We start from the raw sequence: 17,727 nt of genomic DNA, 5'->3' as shown, positions 1-17,727 counted from the left end.
GGATAGGATAGGACAATCGCTCAGTCGTGTCTGACTCTTTGGGACCATGTGGACTGTAGCCCACCAGACTCCTCCGTCCATGGGATTCTCCAGGCAAGAATACTGGAGTGGGTTGCCATTTCCTTCTCCAGAGGATCTTCCCGACCCAGGGATCGAACCCAAGTCTCCCGCATTGCAGGCAGACGCTTTAACCTCTGAACCACCAGGGGTTCAATCCCTGGGTCAGGAAGATCCCCTGGAGAAGGGAATGGCCACTCACTCCAGTATTCTTGTCTAGAGAATTCCATGGACAGAGGAGCCTGGTGGGCTGCAGTTCATGGGGTCACAAAAAGTCGCACATGACTAAGCAACTAACACACATTAACATTAGCAGTTTTATTCACATACAGATCCCCAATTTTTTATTTTTTAATTTTATTTATTTTTAATTGGAGGATAATTGCTTTACAATATTATGTTGGTTTCTGCCATACATCAACATGAATTAGCCATAGATACATATGTGTCCCCTCCCTCTTCAACCTCCCTCCCACCTCCTGCCCCATCCTACTCTTGTAGGTTGTCACAGCGCACCAGATTTGAGCTCCCTGCGTCATATAGCAAATTTCCACTGGCTGTCTAGTTTTACATATGGTAACGTGCATGTTTCAGTGCTACTCTCTCAGTTCGTCCGCCCTCTCCTCCCATCTCTACCCGTGTCCACAAGTCTGTTCTCTACGTCTGTGTCTCTGTTGCTGCCCTGTAGTTAGATTCCTCAGTGCCATCTTTCCAGATTCCATATGTATGCATTAATATATGATATTTGTCTTTCTCTTTCTGACTTACTTCACTCTGTATAATAGGCTCTAGGTTCATCCACCTCATTAGAACTGACTCAGATGGGTTCTTTTTTATGGCTAAGTACAGATCACCAATTTAAATCAGACAGTTTAATGATTTTTAGTATATTCACAGACTTAATACAACCATCACCAGAATCAATTTTATCACCCCTAAAATAGCTGTGATATTTTTAGTTATCATCTCCCTCATCTGTCTCTAAAGATTTGCCTATTCTGGACATTTAATATAAATGGAATCATATAATTGGTCTTTTATAACTGGCTTAATGTGCCCCGCTGTGGGTTTTGGTTTTTCTTCTCCCATTTATTATACTAGGTGTTTGATGGGCTCTTCCAGTCCTAAGTCACCTGGTCTTTGGCTCTGGGAAATTCTCTTCTATCATTTTTTCAGAATTTCCTCTTTATTGCCTTTGTTCTTTTCCTGGAAATACAACATCTGGATGTTGGATCGCCTAGACTGAATCTCTGTTTACTCTTTTCTCAACCATTTCCTAGCTTTTTGTTTTATTTTCCTAGAGATAACAATAATAATTTTAGTTATTTGTGACCTTTTGAAGTGACAGTATCCTGTCCTTATTTGTTTCATTAAATTATAGCCTCTCTTGACTGTTAACAGGATTGCTTGGCACACATCACAGATTCCTTGTATGATATAACATGGATTCAGATGTACCATAAATCAGACAGTATTCTCTAAATCTAACTTTGGGCAATAAAAATCTTAGCAAATGTAATGTGCATAGCTGGTGATCTTGTCTCCTCTGCTCAAGACAGTAGAATATATATAAAATGGTATCATTGTATTTATTTTAAACCATCAATAATAGTAGTAATTTGCAAACACATCATCCCTATGTGCCAAGCAAATTGTTAGTCTTGAACTGATGGTAATAACAGTTATATAAATCCTGTGTTGCAGTTTCACTGCACTATACATATCAGTAAATGAACAAGAGAAATATTTTAGAAATATCAATACCTCTTTATGATGAAAGTTACAAAACAGACCAGTTATATTTTGCGATCAAATCTTAAAACTTAAAGATAATACCTTGGAAACAAGTTCAAATTATATTTCAAAAAGAGAACACTGAAGTATCTATCAGTGAAGTACAGAGCTATTCCACCTTCATTAATAACTTTTTCTCAGCAAAGTAGGAACATGCTTGTGTGTGTGTGTGTTTGGGGAGGTGTTTATATGTTCATTTTAATAAACAAAAACCAGGAATGTAGTTCTATCCCCCTATACTTTTTAACTTTCTCCCTCCTTTCTCCTATAATCCTCCTCTCCAGGTGTTTCTGTATCTTCTTCCCTCCTTTCTCCCTCCCCTTCCACTTCTTTCTTTCCCTAGTTTTTCATTCTATTTTCCCCTCTACCCCTGGTGGAAAATACAGTCACTTAAAAAAACTCAAATGAGAACTTTGTAGGTCTACTGTTGTTAAAGGAAAAAGACAAACTGATGGGACTATTCTCTCTGGTTCTCACTTGAAATAAATAATCCTTGTAAAAATATTCCTTCTTAATTTGAAAGAAGAGATGGTATACTGCAAAATGAAGTCATTCCATACCATTAAGTTAACTAAAGGAGACTGTTCCATGCAACAGCTGAGCACCGATAACTATATCCGTTGTTCACCTTTTATGCCCTCATAGCTCTACGCTTCTTGTTCCACTAACACTTAAAAATACCATAAAATATTGAAGCTTAGCATATGTTGGCATGTTGTGAGTGCACAATCAATATTTTCTGAATGTATTTTTACATTGTAATTGATATAATGAAGTATTAATCATATATAATTTTAAACTTTGTAACTTTTTCTTTAGACTCTTAGACCTTATAGCTCTGCCTTTTCAGAATCTATTTCAGAAGCTCTTAATAACAGCTATTAATAGTTTCTTGAGTACATCAACCTGTATCACTGTGGCAAGTACCTGGTCTAACTCGTATGCATGGTTATAATGAAATGCTGTTATATTCTTCCAAGACAAGAGCTCTGTTTTACCCTGTGAGGAAAGTAAGGCTCAGAAGCACTTTTTTGTTGCGTAGTGAGTGGTAGAGCTGGTGTTTGTACCCAGAACTGACACCAAAGCCCATATAGTTTATGCAGGGCCTTACCATGATTATTTTTAAGTGTGACTCTTAAAACCAGGAAAATTATTGTCAGTATCTCTAGTCTGTGGGTTATTTGATCTTTGTTTTGTTATCTGTACTGTATGCCCATAATATATATATGCTTTAACATGAGTTTGAACTTCCCAGGATAAAAACTAAACTGGTACTATCGTCAATATTTTATTCAGAGTTTAAATTAAATGCAGAGCTCTCCACATCTACATAATAGCCATTTTAATTTTATTCCCTGAGATTAGGCATTATTATTTGTTTGGCTGAAAATTTGAAGATTCCAACACTAAATTTACATGGCTTATACTTGTTGGCCTCATCACCTATGTGCACACTCATTCTATAAGTGAAAATTATTAGAATTGTATTAGGTACCAATCAGCATTTATAATATTATGTCCTAAAATACAGGAAGGGTATTAAAACAAGGCTGTATTCAAATTAACTAGCCATCATCTCTACTAAAGTCTTCTATTCAAAGAATAAGTCAGTTAATTACATCTTCTCCAAGGGAATTTTAAAATAATTCGTCTAGCAATGTAATTTTAACATGTTAATTTAATATTTTTGACACCTTCCATAAAGATATTGAGAAAAATTTCTTCTCAGTCTCTAATATCATCACCACAGTAAATACAGCATAGCTGAGTTAAAGTTACATTAACCCAGGACTGCTGACACAGCCTAATTAATCTTTGCCTTAGAAAAATACCTATTCTAAGAGTAAGAAATATTTTACTCTTAGAATAATTTATGGGATTTTTGTATTTCTTTTTTAGGTATAAAGTAAGACTTGAATAAAATGTGAACATTTATAAGCTTTTGTTGAATTAGAATGATGTTTCTATAGATTTCAGGTATCAAATGAGAAAATTGGTTATCTTTTTATTGTGAAGTGTCATCATTTGAGACAAATCACCAATAAATGTATACTTTATAGTTATTTTGTTCTGTCTTTCTCTTCCTCTCTATCATATTACTAGGTTTCTTACAGAAAAACCCAAATGAACTTTTTGGTCAATCTAATATTTCCCTCCCTTGCCTCTCTTTTGCACCTTCTCTTAGGTTTTTAAAGATCTCAACCCAGCCATATCTCTTTCTTCCCACTTAGTTTATGTTTTTCGCCAAGGGAATTGCTCTTGGAGGAAGCAGCACAAGCAATAATTTGGGTTGTACTATGTGAAAAATACAGCCACTCCCGAGTTTCCTCTGAGTAGATTCTTAGCTAGGACTCGGATAGGTTTATGGTTTAGTACTTTCTCTTTGGGCTTCCTTGATAGTTCAGTTGGTAAAGAATCCGCCTGCAATGCAGGAGACCCTGGTTTGATTCCTGGGTTGGGAAGATCCCCTAGAGAAGGGATAGGCTACTCACTCTAGTATTTTGGGGCTTCCCTTGTGGCTCAGCTGGTAAAGAATCTGCCTGCAATGTGGGAGACCTGGGTTCAATCCCTGGGTTGGGAAGATCTCCTTGAGAAGGGAACAGCTATCCACTCCAGTATTCTGGCCTAGAAAATACCATGGACTACAGTCCATGGGGTCACAAAAAGTCGGACATGACTGAGCAACTTTCACTTTCACTTTCTCTTTAAGGGCATAGTGATATTTTCCAGCTTCAGGACATCTGAAATTAGTAGAAGCTTCCAATGCCTTCTTGGAGTTCTAATATAAGATGTTGTACCCATCATCATTCAGTAGCTTGTCATACTTAAGTCTGAGATAACCGTGTTTAAAGTATGTATGTGTCAAAACTCTTCTGTCAAGTTATCATGTTCAAATAATTACGTTATACTCATACACACACGCTCATACTTATTCTTTGTGCATCTGTTCTGCTCATCGGCATACCCTGCACTTACCACAGTACCTGCATTTGATAGGCACTACGTGAAAATACCTAAGTAGCAGGGTAGGTTTTCCTTATGCCTGTTGGCTGCTCATTCATCAGTGTATGTTTTTTTTCCTTTCTGGACTGATGTATTGACACAAAATTATTCTTCAGACTATTTGGATCAAATTGATTATAGTCACTGATAGCCACTAGTATTTAACTTCATTGTTGTTATTAATAGTGGAAAGGTGACAGGTATAGTGGAAATATCATGGGTTCAGAGTAAGACAGACCTAGCTTGAGACAAGCTCAACTGTACTTCCTTAATAGGCTCCGTAGTAGCCTGGGCTTTGGTTTACTCAGTTATAAGATGGGTTTAAAACTGTGTACTTCTCATAGTTCCTAGAGGGGATATACATAAAATCCTATGTAAAGTGCCTATTCCGAGTAAATATTCAGTAAAAGGTAGCTATTATTAGTTACATGTTACATTTTATTATTATGTAAATGTAAGTATACCATGCTTTCATTTGTTACGTATATATGCTCCTTTTAAATATTAGAAAAGGTCACTGCCCACAGAAAATCTTAGTATCTCTAGCTTTTCTCAATTGATTCTGTGGAAGAACTATAAGGTTTGTGCAAAAGTAATTACAGTTTTGGACCATGAATTTTAAATCATTATAACTAGGCTCAAACACATCTTTGTTAATCAAAATAGGAATCATTACAATCAACACATTCTTGCCAATGAGAAATAAGATAGCTTATTCCTGTAGTGTAAAAATCCGTGCTTTGGGATTCAGTGAACTCTTGGAAAGCATTTTCTGCATCATGCTGGTTATGGAAGCATTTTCCCTGAAAAAGTTGTCAAGATGCTTGAAGGAAGCAGTAGTCAATTGGTGAGATGTCAGGTGAATATGGCAGATGAAGCAAAACTTCATTCAACTTTTGAAGCATTGGTTGTATGACATGTGGTCGGGCATTGTTATGGAGAAGAATTGGGCCCTTTCTGTTAACCAACTCCTGGCTGTAGCCATTGTGATTTTCAATGCTTTCATCAATTTGCTGAGCATATTTCTCAGATATAATGGTTTCCCCAGCATTCAAAAAGCAGTAATGGATCAGACTAGCTAACAGTGACCATGACTATGACTGTGAGTAGTGGATCAGACCACCAAACAGTGACCATGACCTTTTTTGATGCAAGTTAGGCTTTGGGAAGTGCTTTGGAGCTTCTTCTCAGTCCAGCAACTGAGCTAGTCGTCAATGGTTGTTGTATAAAATCCACTTTTCATCACAAGTCACAATCTGATCAAGAAATGGTTTGTTTTTGTTGCCTAGAAAAAGAGAAGTTCAGTTCAGTCACTCGGTCGTGTCCGACTCTTTGCGACCCCATGAACCACTGCACGCCAGGCCTCCCTATCCATCACCAGCTCCCAGAGTCCATCCAAACCCATGTCCATTGAGTCGGTGATGCCATCCAACCATCTCATCCCCTGTCCCCTTCTCCTCCTGCCCTCAATGTTCCCCAGCATCAGGGTCTTTTCAAATGAGTCAGCTCTTCGCATCAAGTGGCCAAAGTATTGGAGTTTCAGCTTCAGCATCAGTCCTTCCAATGAACACCCAGGACTGATCCCCTTTAGGATGGACTGGTTGGATCTCCTTGCAGTCCAAGGGACTCTCAAGAGTCTTCTCCAACACCACAGTTCAAAAGCATCAATTCTTCGGTGTTCAGCTTTCTTTATAGTCCAACTCTCATATCCATACATGACCACTGGAAAAACCATAGCCTTGACTAGATGGACCTTTGTTGGCAAAGTAATGTCTCTGCTTTTTAATATGCTGTCTAGGTTGGTCTTAACTTTCCTTCCAAGGAGTAAGTGTCTTTTAATTTCATGGCTGCAGTCACCATCTGCAGTGATTTTGGAGCCCCAAAAAATAAAGTCTGACACTGTTTCCACTGTTTCCCCATCTATTTCCCATGAAGTGATGGGACTGGATGCCATGATCTTAGCTTTCTGAACATTGAGCTTTAAGCCAACTGTTTCACTCTCCTCTTTCACTTTCATCAAGAGGCTCTTTAGTTCCTCTTCACTTTCTGCCATAAGGGTGGTGTCATCTGCATATCTGAGGTTATTGATATTTCTCCTGGCAATCTAGACTCCAGCTTGTGCTTCCTCCAGCCCAGCGTTTCTCATGATGTACTCTGCATATAAGTTAAATAAGCACGGTGACAATATACAGCCTTGATGTACTCCTTTTCCTATTTGGAACCAGTCTGTCGTTCCATGTCCAGTTCTAAGTGTTGCTTCCTGACCTGCATACAGGTTTCTCAAGAGGCAGGTCAGGTGGTTTGGTATCCCCATCTCTTTCAAAATTTTCCAGTTTATTGTGATCCACACAGAATAAGAGAAGATGATACTTCAAAACAATGATTTTAAAAAATTTTTTAGTTAGCTCATGAGGCACCCACTTACCAAGCTTTTTCACCTTTCCAATTATCTTCAAATGCTAAGGCTTCCCTGATAGCTCAGTTGATAAAGAATCCACCTGCAATGCAGGAGACCCCAGTTCGATTCCTAAATAGGGACGATCCCCTGGAGAAGGCATAGGCTACCCACTCCAGTATTCTTGGGCTTCCCTTGTGGCTCGCTGGTAAAGAATCTGCCTGTAATGCGGGAGACCTGAGTTCAGTCCCTGGGTTGGAAAGATTGCCTTGAGAAGGGAAAGGCTGTGCACTCCAGTTTTATGTCCTGGAGGATTCCATGCACTGTATAGTCCTTGGGGTCACAAAGAGTGGGACATGACTGAGCAACTTTCACTTCACTTCACTTCGAATGACAAATGACTGTAGAATGGTTGAATGGTTGATGTTGAGTCCTTTGGCAACTTCTCATGTAGTTTTAAGAGGATCAGCTTTGGTGGTTGCTCTCAGTTGGTCACTGCCAACTTCGAATGGCCAGGCACTGTGCTCCTCATCTTCAAGGCTCTCATCTCCTTTGCAAAACTTCTTGAACCACCACTGCACTGTATGTTCATTAGCAGTTCCTGAGCCAAATGTGTTGCTGATGTTGCAAGTTGTGTCTCCTGTTTTACGACCCATTTTGAACTCAAATAAGAAAATTACTCGAATTTGCTTTTTGTCTAACATCATTTCCATTGTCTGAAATAAATATAAAATAAACAGAAAGTAATGTCATTAGCAAAAAAACATAGAGTAAGAAATGTGCTTTAAAATGTTTTTTAAATGTAATGTATTTTAAATGATGTAATTAAAATAACATAATCACATTTATTAAGACTGTATTCCAATATCAAATGGCAAATTTCAGCAATGCAAAAACTGCAGTTATGTTTGCACCAACCTAATAAATCCTAAATGCCTTTAAACATCCATCATATATTATTAGTTAACTTCCAGTTATTTTCTGTGTTCTGTGGTTCAGATGAGGAAACCCAGAAGGAAGAAGATACAATAGAATAGAGGGTGTCCCTGTTCTAGTGGTTAAGAATCCACCTGCTAACATAGAAGACTTGGGTTCGATCCCTGATCCAAGAAGGTCACACATGATGTGGAGCAACTAAGCCTGTGTGCCTCAACTACTGAGCCTATGCTGTAGAGCCTAGGGGTCACATGTACTGAGCCCACGGGCTATACAACTACCGAAGCCCATGCAGCCTAGAGCCTGTGCTCTGCAGCAAGAGAAACCACTGCCATGAGAAGCCCCCACAACACAGCTAGAGAGCAACAAAAACTCAGCACAGCCAAACAGAAATAAAGAAATAAAATTATATTTTAAAAAGAAAATATAATATGGAACATTCAAAAGGCATGTAAAATTCAAAGAATTTGTTAGATTAAGAACTTTTGAGAGGCACACCTAAAAGAATGTAGGAGCAGAAATATGTCTTATTCACTGCTCTGTCCCTTAGTTCAGTATGAGCTTAGCATAGAGTAGGTGCTAAGAAATATTTATTGAATTATTGAAATTATTGAATGATTAATCCATTAATTATTGTGATTAATAATATTGTGATCAATGACACCCCACTCCAGCACTCTTGCCTGGAAAAGCCCATGGATGGAGGAGCCTGGTAGGCTGTAGTCCATGGGGTTGCTAAGAGTCAGACACGACTGAGCGACTTCCTTTCACTTTTCATTTTCATGCATTGGAGAAGGAAGTGGCAACCCACTCCAGTGTTCTTGCCTGGAGAATCCCAAGGACAGGGGAGCCTGGTGGGCTGCCATCTGTGGGGTCGCACAGAGTCAGACATGACTGAAGCGACTTAGCAGCAGCAGCAGCAGCAGCAGCATAGTGATTAATAACATGGTGAAAGAAGACTAAATATTTTTATGAAGACTGTTCACCTAAGCTTTTCCAATGGCTCAGAGGGTAAAGAATTTACCTGCAGTGCAGGAGATATAGGTTCAATCCCTGGGTCGAGAAGATCCCCTAGAGGAGGAACTGAAGACCCACTTCAGTGTTCTTGCCTGGAAAATTCCATGAACAGAGGAGCCTTGTGGCTAAGTCCTAAAGGTCACAAAGAGTCCAACACCACTGAGCTACTAAACACACATTCACCTAAGCCATTAGTAAGACCATTTTGGAAGCAGTTCTATACTACATCTATTTTTTGTTGTTGTTGTTGTTCAGTCACTAAGTTGTGTCCAACTTTTTCGGCCCCATGGATTGCAGCATACCAGGCTCTTCTAATCCTCCACTATCTCCCAGAGTTTGCTCAAATTTATGTCCATTGAGTCATTGATCTTGTCTAACCATCTCGTCCTCTGTCGCCCCCTTCTCCTTTTGCCTTCAGTCTTTCCCAGCATCAGAGTCTTTTCCAGTGAGATGGACCTTTCCATCAGGTGGCTAAAGTATTGGAGCTTCAGCTTCAGTGTCAGTCCTTCCAATGAGTATTCAGGGTTGATTTCCTTTAGGATTGACTGGTTTGATCTAACCTTGCAGTCCAAGGGATTCTCAAGAGTTCTCCAGCACCACAATTTGAAAGCATCAATTATTCGGCACTCAGCCTTCTTTATAGTCCCACTGTTACATCCATACATGACTAATGGAAAAACCATAGCTTTGGTTAGACGGACCTTTGTTGGCAAATTAATGTCTCTGCTATTTAATATGCTGTCTAGGTTTGTCATAGCTTTTCTTCCAAGGAGTAGATGTCTTTTAATTTAATGGCTGCAGTCACTGTCTGCAGTGATTTTGGAGTACAGGAACCTAAAATCTGTCACTGCTTCCATTTTTTTACCCCTTCTATTTGCCATGAAGTGGTGGGACCAGAATGCCATGATTTTAGTTTTTTGAATGTTGAGTTTTAAGGTAGCATTTTCACTCTCTTCTTTCACCCTCATCCAGAGGCCCTTTAGTTCCTCTTCACTTTCTGCCATGCTGGTATCACCTGCATATCTGAGGTTTTTATTTCTCCTGGAAATCTTGATTCCAGCTTGTGATTCATCCGGCCTGGCATTTCATATGATGTACTCTGCATATAGGTTAAATAAGCAGGGTGGCAATATACAAACTTGTTGTACTCCTCTCCCAATTTTGAACTATGTCTATGTGTAGATACATATGTAGTTGTATGCCTCCTGCTTGTGTCTATCTGTTTAGGAGTCTTTTTTTGGACATTCTCTTTAATCACAATCCTTGTACTTTAAGTCATATTTTAGCTAATGATGTAACACATAATGACAATTGTAACATTGGAAGCAGTTCACAGTGCCTGGAAGTGTAGTGAGTGCTTTACATGGATTAATCCTTATACTAGTCTATGATAGTAGAAAAGAGTCAAGAAGAGTCCTACTTGTGGGAGAGTCAAGATACAAACTAGGCAATCCAATATCAGAGCGCATGCACCTAACCACTCTGATGCACTACCTTCCTTTGCTGTGAGAAGAGACTAAGTTGTCTCTCCCCTGTGCTTAACTGTTCACTATTTTTAGAATATTCTATAGGAAGAAGTAGCCAGGAATCTCTTTTACAGGGTGAAATTTTAGTGAACATGTGTTGTTTCTCCCTGTGCACCATCTCTGCCTTCTTCCACTGAGGACAGTTCTTCACTTTAGCTCTTGAAAACTGCTTTTCTTCCATTGAAGATGATCTTAGAGGAAATCAGCATTTGGTTTAATTTAGATCACCTGTTAATCATTTTCTTACTGCCTAAGATAATGACTGGCAACCCACTCCAGTACTCTTGCCTGGAAAATCCCATGGGCGGAGGAGCGCAGTAGGCTGCAGTCCATGGGGTCTCGAAGAGTTGGACAGGACTGAACGACTTCACTTTCACTTTTCACTTTCATGCATTGGAGAAGGAAGTGGCAACCCACTCCAGTGTTCTTGCCTAGAGAATCCCAGGGATGGGGGAGCCTGGTGGGCTGCTGTCTATGGGGTCACACAGAGTTGGACACGACTGAAGTGACTTAGCAGCAGCAGCAAGGTAAGGAAACAGGAAACAACGGTACTATGTTCTAGCGACTTCTAGGAGAGGGAAAGCACTTTGCTCTTAGGGGAGAATTAACATGCTCAATATGAACATTTGCTTGGCTCAAAACTACTCTTATTTCCTGTATCTAACACCATTTTATGGTACATGGTAGATCCTCAGCCAGTGTCTTTGGTGTGAGTTGATGGATATATGGGTGAATAATTGAATGGACAAGCCAGCTAAGGTTTTCACAGTGCTAAGGTAGAGTTTTCATAGATGCCTCCAGACAAGCTCCTGGAGACTGCATGTGGTGCACTACCACTGGGCACGTATTCTCATGGCCTTACTGACTTAGATCCATGTGGATTTTTTCTTAAGTTATTGTAATGAAAACATCTGTTTTGATTGGATTATTTGTACAGTCTTTCTTTTTGTTAAGTTATTGTAATATTGAGACTACCTCCTGTATTTTGTGACTACCAGTGGTTAAAGAATATGCATAAAATCTTTATTTTTGTATTTAAAGAAGTTTTCACAGCATGACTACAGAAAATTTGTAAAATGTTTTAGGTTGATAAATTGTCTAATTTCACTTTCTTATACAAATTCTATTATCATTTTTGTGATCTTTCCACTGTTTTTCCATATGCATGTAAAAGTATCCTGAATATTTGATATCATAACTTCATTATCTTTAAATTATAAATTGCTTTTTAAGATGAGAGAGAGAGAAAGGATGGGCTTCAACTATATCTTGCTCTCCATGACACTACTGCCTTTACATGCTGTAAGTATTAGAAGCCAGAGGCCTGAAATTATTTCAGAGAAATTAAGAATAATTAATAAGAGCTGATTGAATGGAGTACCTCTTTGATGAATGAAGACAGGAAATAAAATCTCTTACAGATTTAAGAGCGTTAACTTCAGGAATCATATTTGATGGTGTGCTTTTACCTTTAAACTATGAACTATTGTAGTTAAGGCCAACAGCGTATTACTGATTTTCTCATCATGAAAAACTGGATATTTTTTTTTTTTAGCATTTAGTACCAAAAAATTGTTTCCTCTTTAAAAACTCACATTTCTCTATTGTAGAATAAAACAAATTATAGTAGTAGATAACAGAAAAATAAAAGATTTTTATCCTTTAATAGGAAAATAGTTTTCTTTTTTCTTGCCTGCCAAAAACTATACATCTAAATTTTAATTTTTGATCATAGTAATCATACTCGTCTGTGTGATTAGTGTATTTACTTATGGCTTCTTCATGTAGGTTTTAGTTCCCATTTGTATTTTATCAGTCTTATTTCTTATTACAATTTCTTGAACTTCTTGATATAAAATATAAAAAAATAAAAACCTTTTCCTATAAAATAAGGTATAAATTATAATAAAGTACTTTTGCGTTTTGGATGTATACATGGCTTATTTCAAAGAAGAGTTTCAGATTTCAGTGTAATGTAGTAAAGGTTTATTTCTCAGTGAGAGTTTTATGCACAGAAAGAGCCTAGAGAATTTGTTAGCATATGTTAACATTCTAAACATAGTTCATAATCTAGGTGAAGAGAAATATATATATATATACACATATATATACACTTCTCCTTCCATCATCTATGGAGTACTTTGCTGGGTGCAGTAATTCATAACACTTGTTTTAGAGTAGGGTGATTACAGAGCATCTCTGAAACCCTGATGAGAGTTATAGGCCCTCTGCTTGGAGAAAATGAATACATGAACACATGCACATGCTTGTATAAGTAGTTGCAGGGTTCCACAACCTCCTAATTCATTGGCCTCCAGATTTAGAGCTGTTGTTCTAGAGAGTGGAAAAGACCTAATATGTATTGGAAAGAAATTATGTACCATATTTGAACCTAAGAGCTCTTCCTGTACAGACTTATTTCCAGTGTCCTATATTGCCTCCTAACCAACCATTAATCATCATCACTTGTTCCTTCTGCCCAAGTTACACCAGATCTTTGAAGTTTTGTTTTCTTCAGTAGTAGTGCTCCCTGGTTAAACTTCCATCTAAAATGTCTTAAGATGTTGGCTAATGTGTGGTGAAGTCTTTACTATAACCCAATGTCAATATTAATTTAGTTAAAAATGAGATAAAACGCAACCAAAACATGCATTTCTTTGAGTTTAATACTTTTAGGAGTAATTGTTTTCCTTTTTTTGTGGCCATACCACATGCCTTGCAGGATCTCAATTCCCTAACCAGGGATTGAACCTGTGCCCTCAGCACTGAAAGTACAGAATTTTGGACCTCCTGGAATTCCCAGGAGCTTATTTTTGTATCTAACTTTGAATTCCATATCTACTTGGACATTAAATAATTTTTGTTATCCTAGTGAAAGTAATGCATAGATTGAGCCTTGTTCATACTTGTAGGATGGGGGAAATAGAAAAATAAACGAGACTTATTAATGATATGAGAAAAGAAAATCCATCCATAATGAACTCAAGCAATCTGTTAACAAATGTGATACTGAATGAATCCTTTTTTAGCATTACAGGGAGAATTGCTTGATGACTAAAATTGTCACAGTTTTAATATTCCTAGCCTCATTTATTTATCTAAAGGTGAACATTGTTGTTCATGTCTGACTCTTTGTGAGTCACAGTCAAGCTGGATAAAGGCATGTTCCTGCTAAGGCAGCATCTGAACCTCTGTCCACAAGGTCATGGCTGGCATAGGCTTCCAGGCATATAAAGAGAGGTGAGTAATCTGAGGACACAGCATGCTGAACGTGGTCTTTCTCTTTCCTAGGCATTTGGGCCTGGATCTGGTGCCTCGAAAGGACTTTGAAGTAGTGGATTCAGACCAGATCAGTGTCTCAGACCTCTATAAAATGGTAAGAAATATTACACAGGGTAGTTTGTTCCTGCACACTTAATTTTTTTCTCTCTTATTATCTCTAATTACATTATGAAACAATATTGCTAAAATCATTCACCTTTGTTTCAAGTGTATTTAAGGGGATCTTCCTTATCAGGACAGTACCTATCATACTCAATCTCTAAAGGGAATTACTGTGTAGGGCTGTTGGGCTTACTATAATGTCTAGGGGTCATTTCTCAGTTGGTGTTGCTGGTGAAGAGAGCTCCTTCAGCATGAAGAAGTTACTAAAAGAGAAGATACTGAAGCTGAAAAGAGCCAGTTATTAGTTAATATAGTGATTAACCCTGGAAATAAAGTACCAGCATTTCTTTAAAAATTTTTTTTATTGAGTTATAGTTGATATACATTGTTGTGTTAGTTTCTGGTGTATAGCAAAGTGATTCAGTTTTATGTGTGTATGTGTATTCTTTTTCAGATTCTTTTCCATTATAGGTTATTATAAGGTATTGAATATAGTTCCCTGTGTTATACAGTAGGATGTTGTTTATCAGTGTACCAATACTTCTAAGATAAATCTTTAACTATCTGTTGGTTATTATAAAAGTATATTGAATTGATTGATGACCAGGGTGGGTGACATTTTGCAGGCTGAGTGAGAAGAAGTAACTAAAACAAAGGTATGAAATTTTAAAGTAAAACAAATAAACATAAGAAATCTCAGGTGATTATTAAGCTTAGACTAAGGGACTGGGTCAAGCCTCACTTTGAGGAGAATATATTTGAGGTGAGACTATATTGGCGAGAATTACAAGTTTTAGAAAACATTACAAATTTCTGTTAAGAAAATGTAATATTTTTAAGGGAACGCAGAGGATGCAAAGTATGTTGCTTGGTCAAGGACCACAGAAAATTTGCCTAAATAAAATATACAAATAACATATCAATTGCTTCTGTATATTTGCTTATGTATATTTATAAGAATACAAAAGCATTTGTGTTCAGTTGTCATAGAGTGATAGGTATGAAATTAAAGATGATCATGACATTCTTTTTCTTAAGAATATCACCATCTAGGATATTGGTTGCTCTTTCTAGGTTATGGAGGATCAGATAATATTTCTTCCCAGGACAATACAAGTATGATTTTGCATACAAAATTCTACACTCAATTTTAGGGAATTGATAATTGCCTCTGAAACCCATGCATGGTCCCCATGTTTAAAAATTACTCTAGTGGGATCAGATAGACCACAAACAAGAATGTTTATGAGCTGCATGTAATAATTAAGATATACACTCCTGCTGTTAGAGGGAGTGACTGATATCCTGGGACTGGGAAAAATCTATGAAAACTTCCAATTAAAGCTTCCAGGCAAGTGATACTTAAGATGAGTCTTGAGGGATGAGCAAGGCTTCAACAGAAAGACAAGCCAAAAGAAAAGACATCCCAAAATGGCACAGAGCATAGGGAGGTAGTAATTCCAGCAAACTGTAAGATACTTGGTACCTTTGACATATAAGTACGTGTTAGTAACTGTGAGATAAAACCAAGAAAGAGACATCAGCCAGATCATGCAAGCCTTTGTAAGCCCCAAATTGATAGAACTATTACTCTGATAGAACCATGGAGTGATGTGATTGGATGTGGGTTTTAAATGCTGAGAGAGTATAAAATGCAGAAGACTGGAATGAGGGAGGAAAGAGACCACAGAAATGATTCAGACAAGAAATAATGGTTAGGCAGCAGTAGGAATGGAGAAGAAATACCATGGAGAATGCAGATGAATTTTGATGATCAATTAGATGTGGAGAGTGAAGGAGACAGAGAATCTTGAAAGTAGTAAGAAAAAAAGAAATTTGTCACTTATAAGAAAACCCTTATTAGACTAACAGCATATTTCTCAGCAGAAACTTTGCAGGCCAGGAGAGTAGGATGATGCAAAGTGCTGGAAGAAAAAAGCTGCCAACCAAGAATATTTGGTTGTCCCAATATGCTGGTTGTCCCAGCAAAGTTGTCCTTAAGAAACAGAGGAGTTAGGAAGATTTTCCCAGACACAGAAACGCTACAGGAGTTCTTCACTCCTAGACCTGCCTTACAAGATATGCTGAAAGTTCTTCAGGCTGAAATGAAAGGATGCTAACTAGTAGCATAAAAACATATGATGATGTAAAATGCAATGGTAAAGATAAGTATATAGTCAAATTCAGAATACTCCAATACTGCAATATGGTGATATATAACTCTAATATGAATAAAAGATAGAAAACATAAAAATAACTATAACCACTGTGGAAAATAGAATGAAAGTTCCTCAAAATATAGAAAGTAGAACTACTGTATGATCCAGCAACCCACTTCTGGTGATAGGGCCAAAGGAACTGAAATCAGGATCTCAAAGAAATAGCTTTACTTCCATGTTTATTAAAGCATTATTCATAGTAGCCAACACATGGGAAAAACTTGTGTCTTCATTGATGGATGAGAGGGTAAGAAAAAGGTGGTGTGTACATACAGTGGAATTATTATTCAGTCATAATAAAGAAGGAAATCCTCCCATTTGCATCTTGGATGAACCTTGAGAACACCATGTTGTTAGGTGCAGTAAGTCAGAGAATGGCAAATACTTTATGATCTCACTTGTATACAGAATTTTAAAAAAGCTGAATTCATACGAACAGTAGATTGGTGGTTGCCAAGGGCTGGGGAATGGGAGAAATGAGGAGGTTTTGTTGAAGGGTACAAGCTTCCAGTTACGAGAGCATTGATTTCTGGGAATCTAAAGCATGGTGATTGTAGTTAACAATAATGCGTTATGTACTTGAAAATTACCCAAGGAGTAGATCTAATTGTTCTCACCATAGTAACAACAACACAAAGGTAAATGTTAGATGAAGGAGGTGTTAACTAATCTTGTTGTGGTATTCACTTTGCCATATATACAGTATCAAATCACCACATTGTATGCTTTAAGCTCATACAATGTTTATGCCAATTATATATCAATAAAGCTAGAAAACATTTCCCAGAACTTTTAGATAGGAGTACTCAAATTAAAAAAGCCTAAATATTTATCACTTAATAGTGACATTTCAGCTCACTAAAGCTGAAAGTTTCTGGAGAGAAAAATAGGTCACCTGCTAAAGGATTTGTTGTAAGAATAGCATTTGTCTTCTTAATAGCAATATTGAAAACTAGAAAATAATGAGAAATTGCCTTTAAAATTCTGAGGGAAGATAAAATTTAACCTAGAATTCTGTATTTACTCAGCCACACTATCCATCAAGTAGGGAAGTAGCCTAAAGAAAACTTTGGTTGCTCAAAATCTCAAACCTTTTTCTTTGATCCCTTTTCAGGAAACAACAGAGAAATAAGTTATTTATTTGACATGAAGAAGTAAATGAAAAGATGCTTAAATGTCCCATCCAAGAAAGAGATTCTAACTCAAACAGGAGGGGCGGAGGGGCAAAGAATTCTTAGGTTCACATCAGTGGAAGGTGCAGGATGACAGTTGTGTGATAGACCTAGAGAGTAACTGGTCCATGATAAAGCAGGAGGACAGCCAGGTGGGATCTGCTGCTGAAAGGTGTTTATAGAGCTGTGGGCAGGGGGGTGGTTGTAGAAAAGACCCTGTAATT

General features: G+C 37.7%; 1 protein-coding gene across 18 annotated transcripts in view; it reads left to right on the top strand.

Moving 5' to 3' along the window:
• DOCK3 (dedicator of cytokinesis 3) overlaps positions 1-17,727 on the top strand; it is a 307,148-nt gene that overhangs the window by 123,254 nt on the left and 166,167 nt on the right. For all 18 annotated transcript variants that reach the window (XM_086367783.1, XM_086367778.1, XM_086367775.1 and 15 more), the window contains one exon: positions 14,020-14,104. In XM_086367783.1, the coding sequence (XP_086223909.1) occupies positions 14,020-14,104 (85 nt within the window). The remainder of the gene's footprint in view (positions 1-14,019; positions 14,105-17,727) is intronic.

Source organism: Bos grunniens, chromosome 22, assembly GCF_055505025.1.
Source record: "Bos grunniens cultivar Pamir isolate PY7600 chromosome 22, Bosgru_T2T1.0, whole genome shotgun sequence".
NCBI classification, from domain to species: Eukaryota; Metazoa; Chordata; class Mammalia; order Artiodactyla; family Bovidae; genus Bos; species Bos grunniens.
This window is presented reverse-complemented; position numbering and strand designations above follow the sequence as displayed.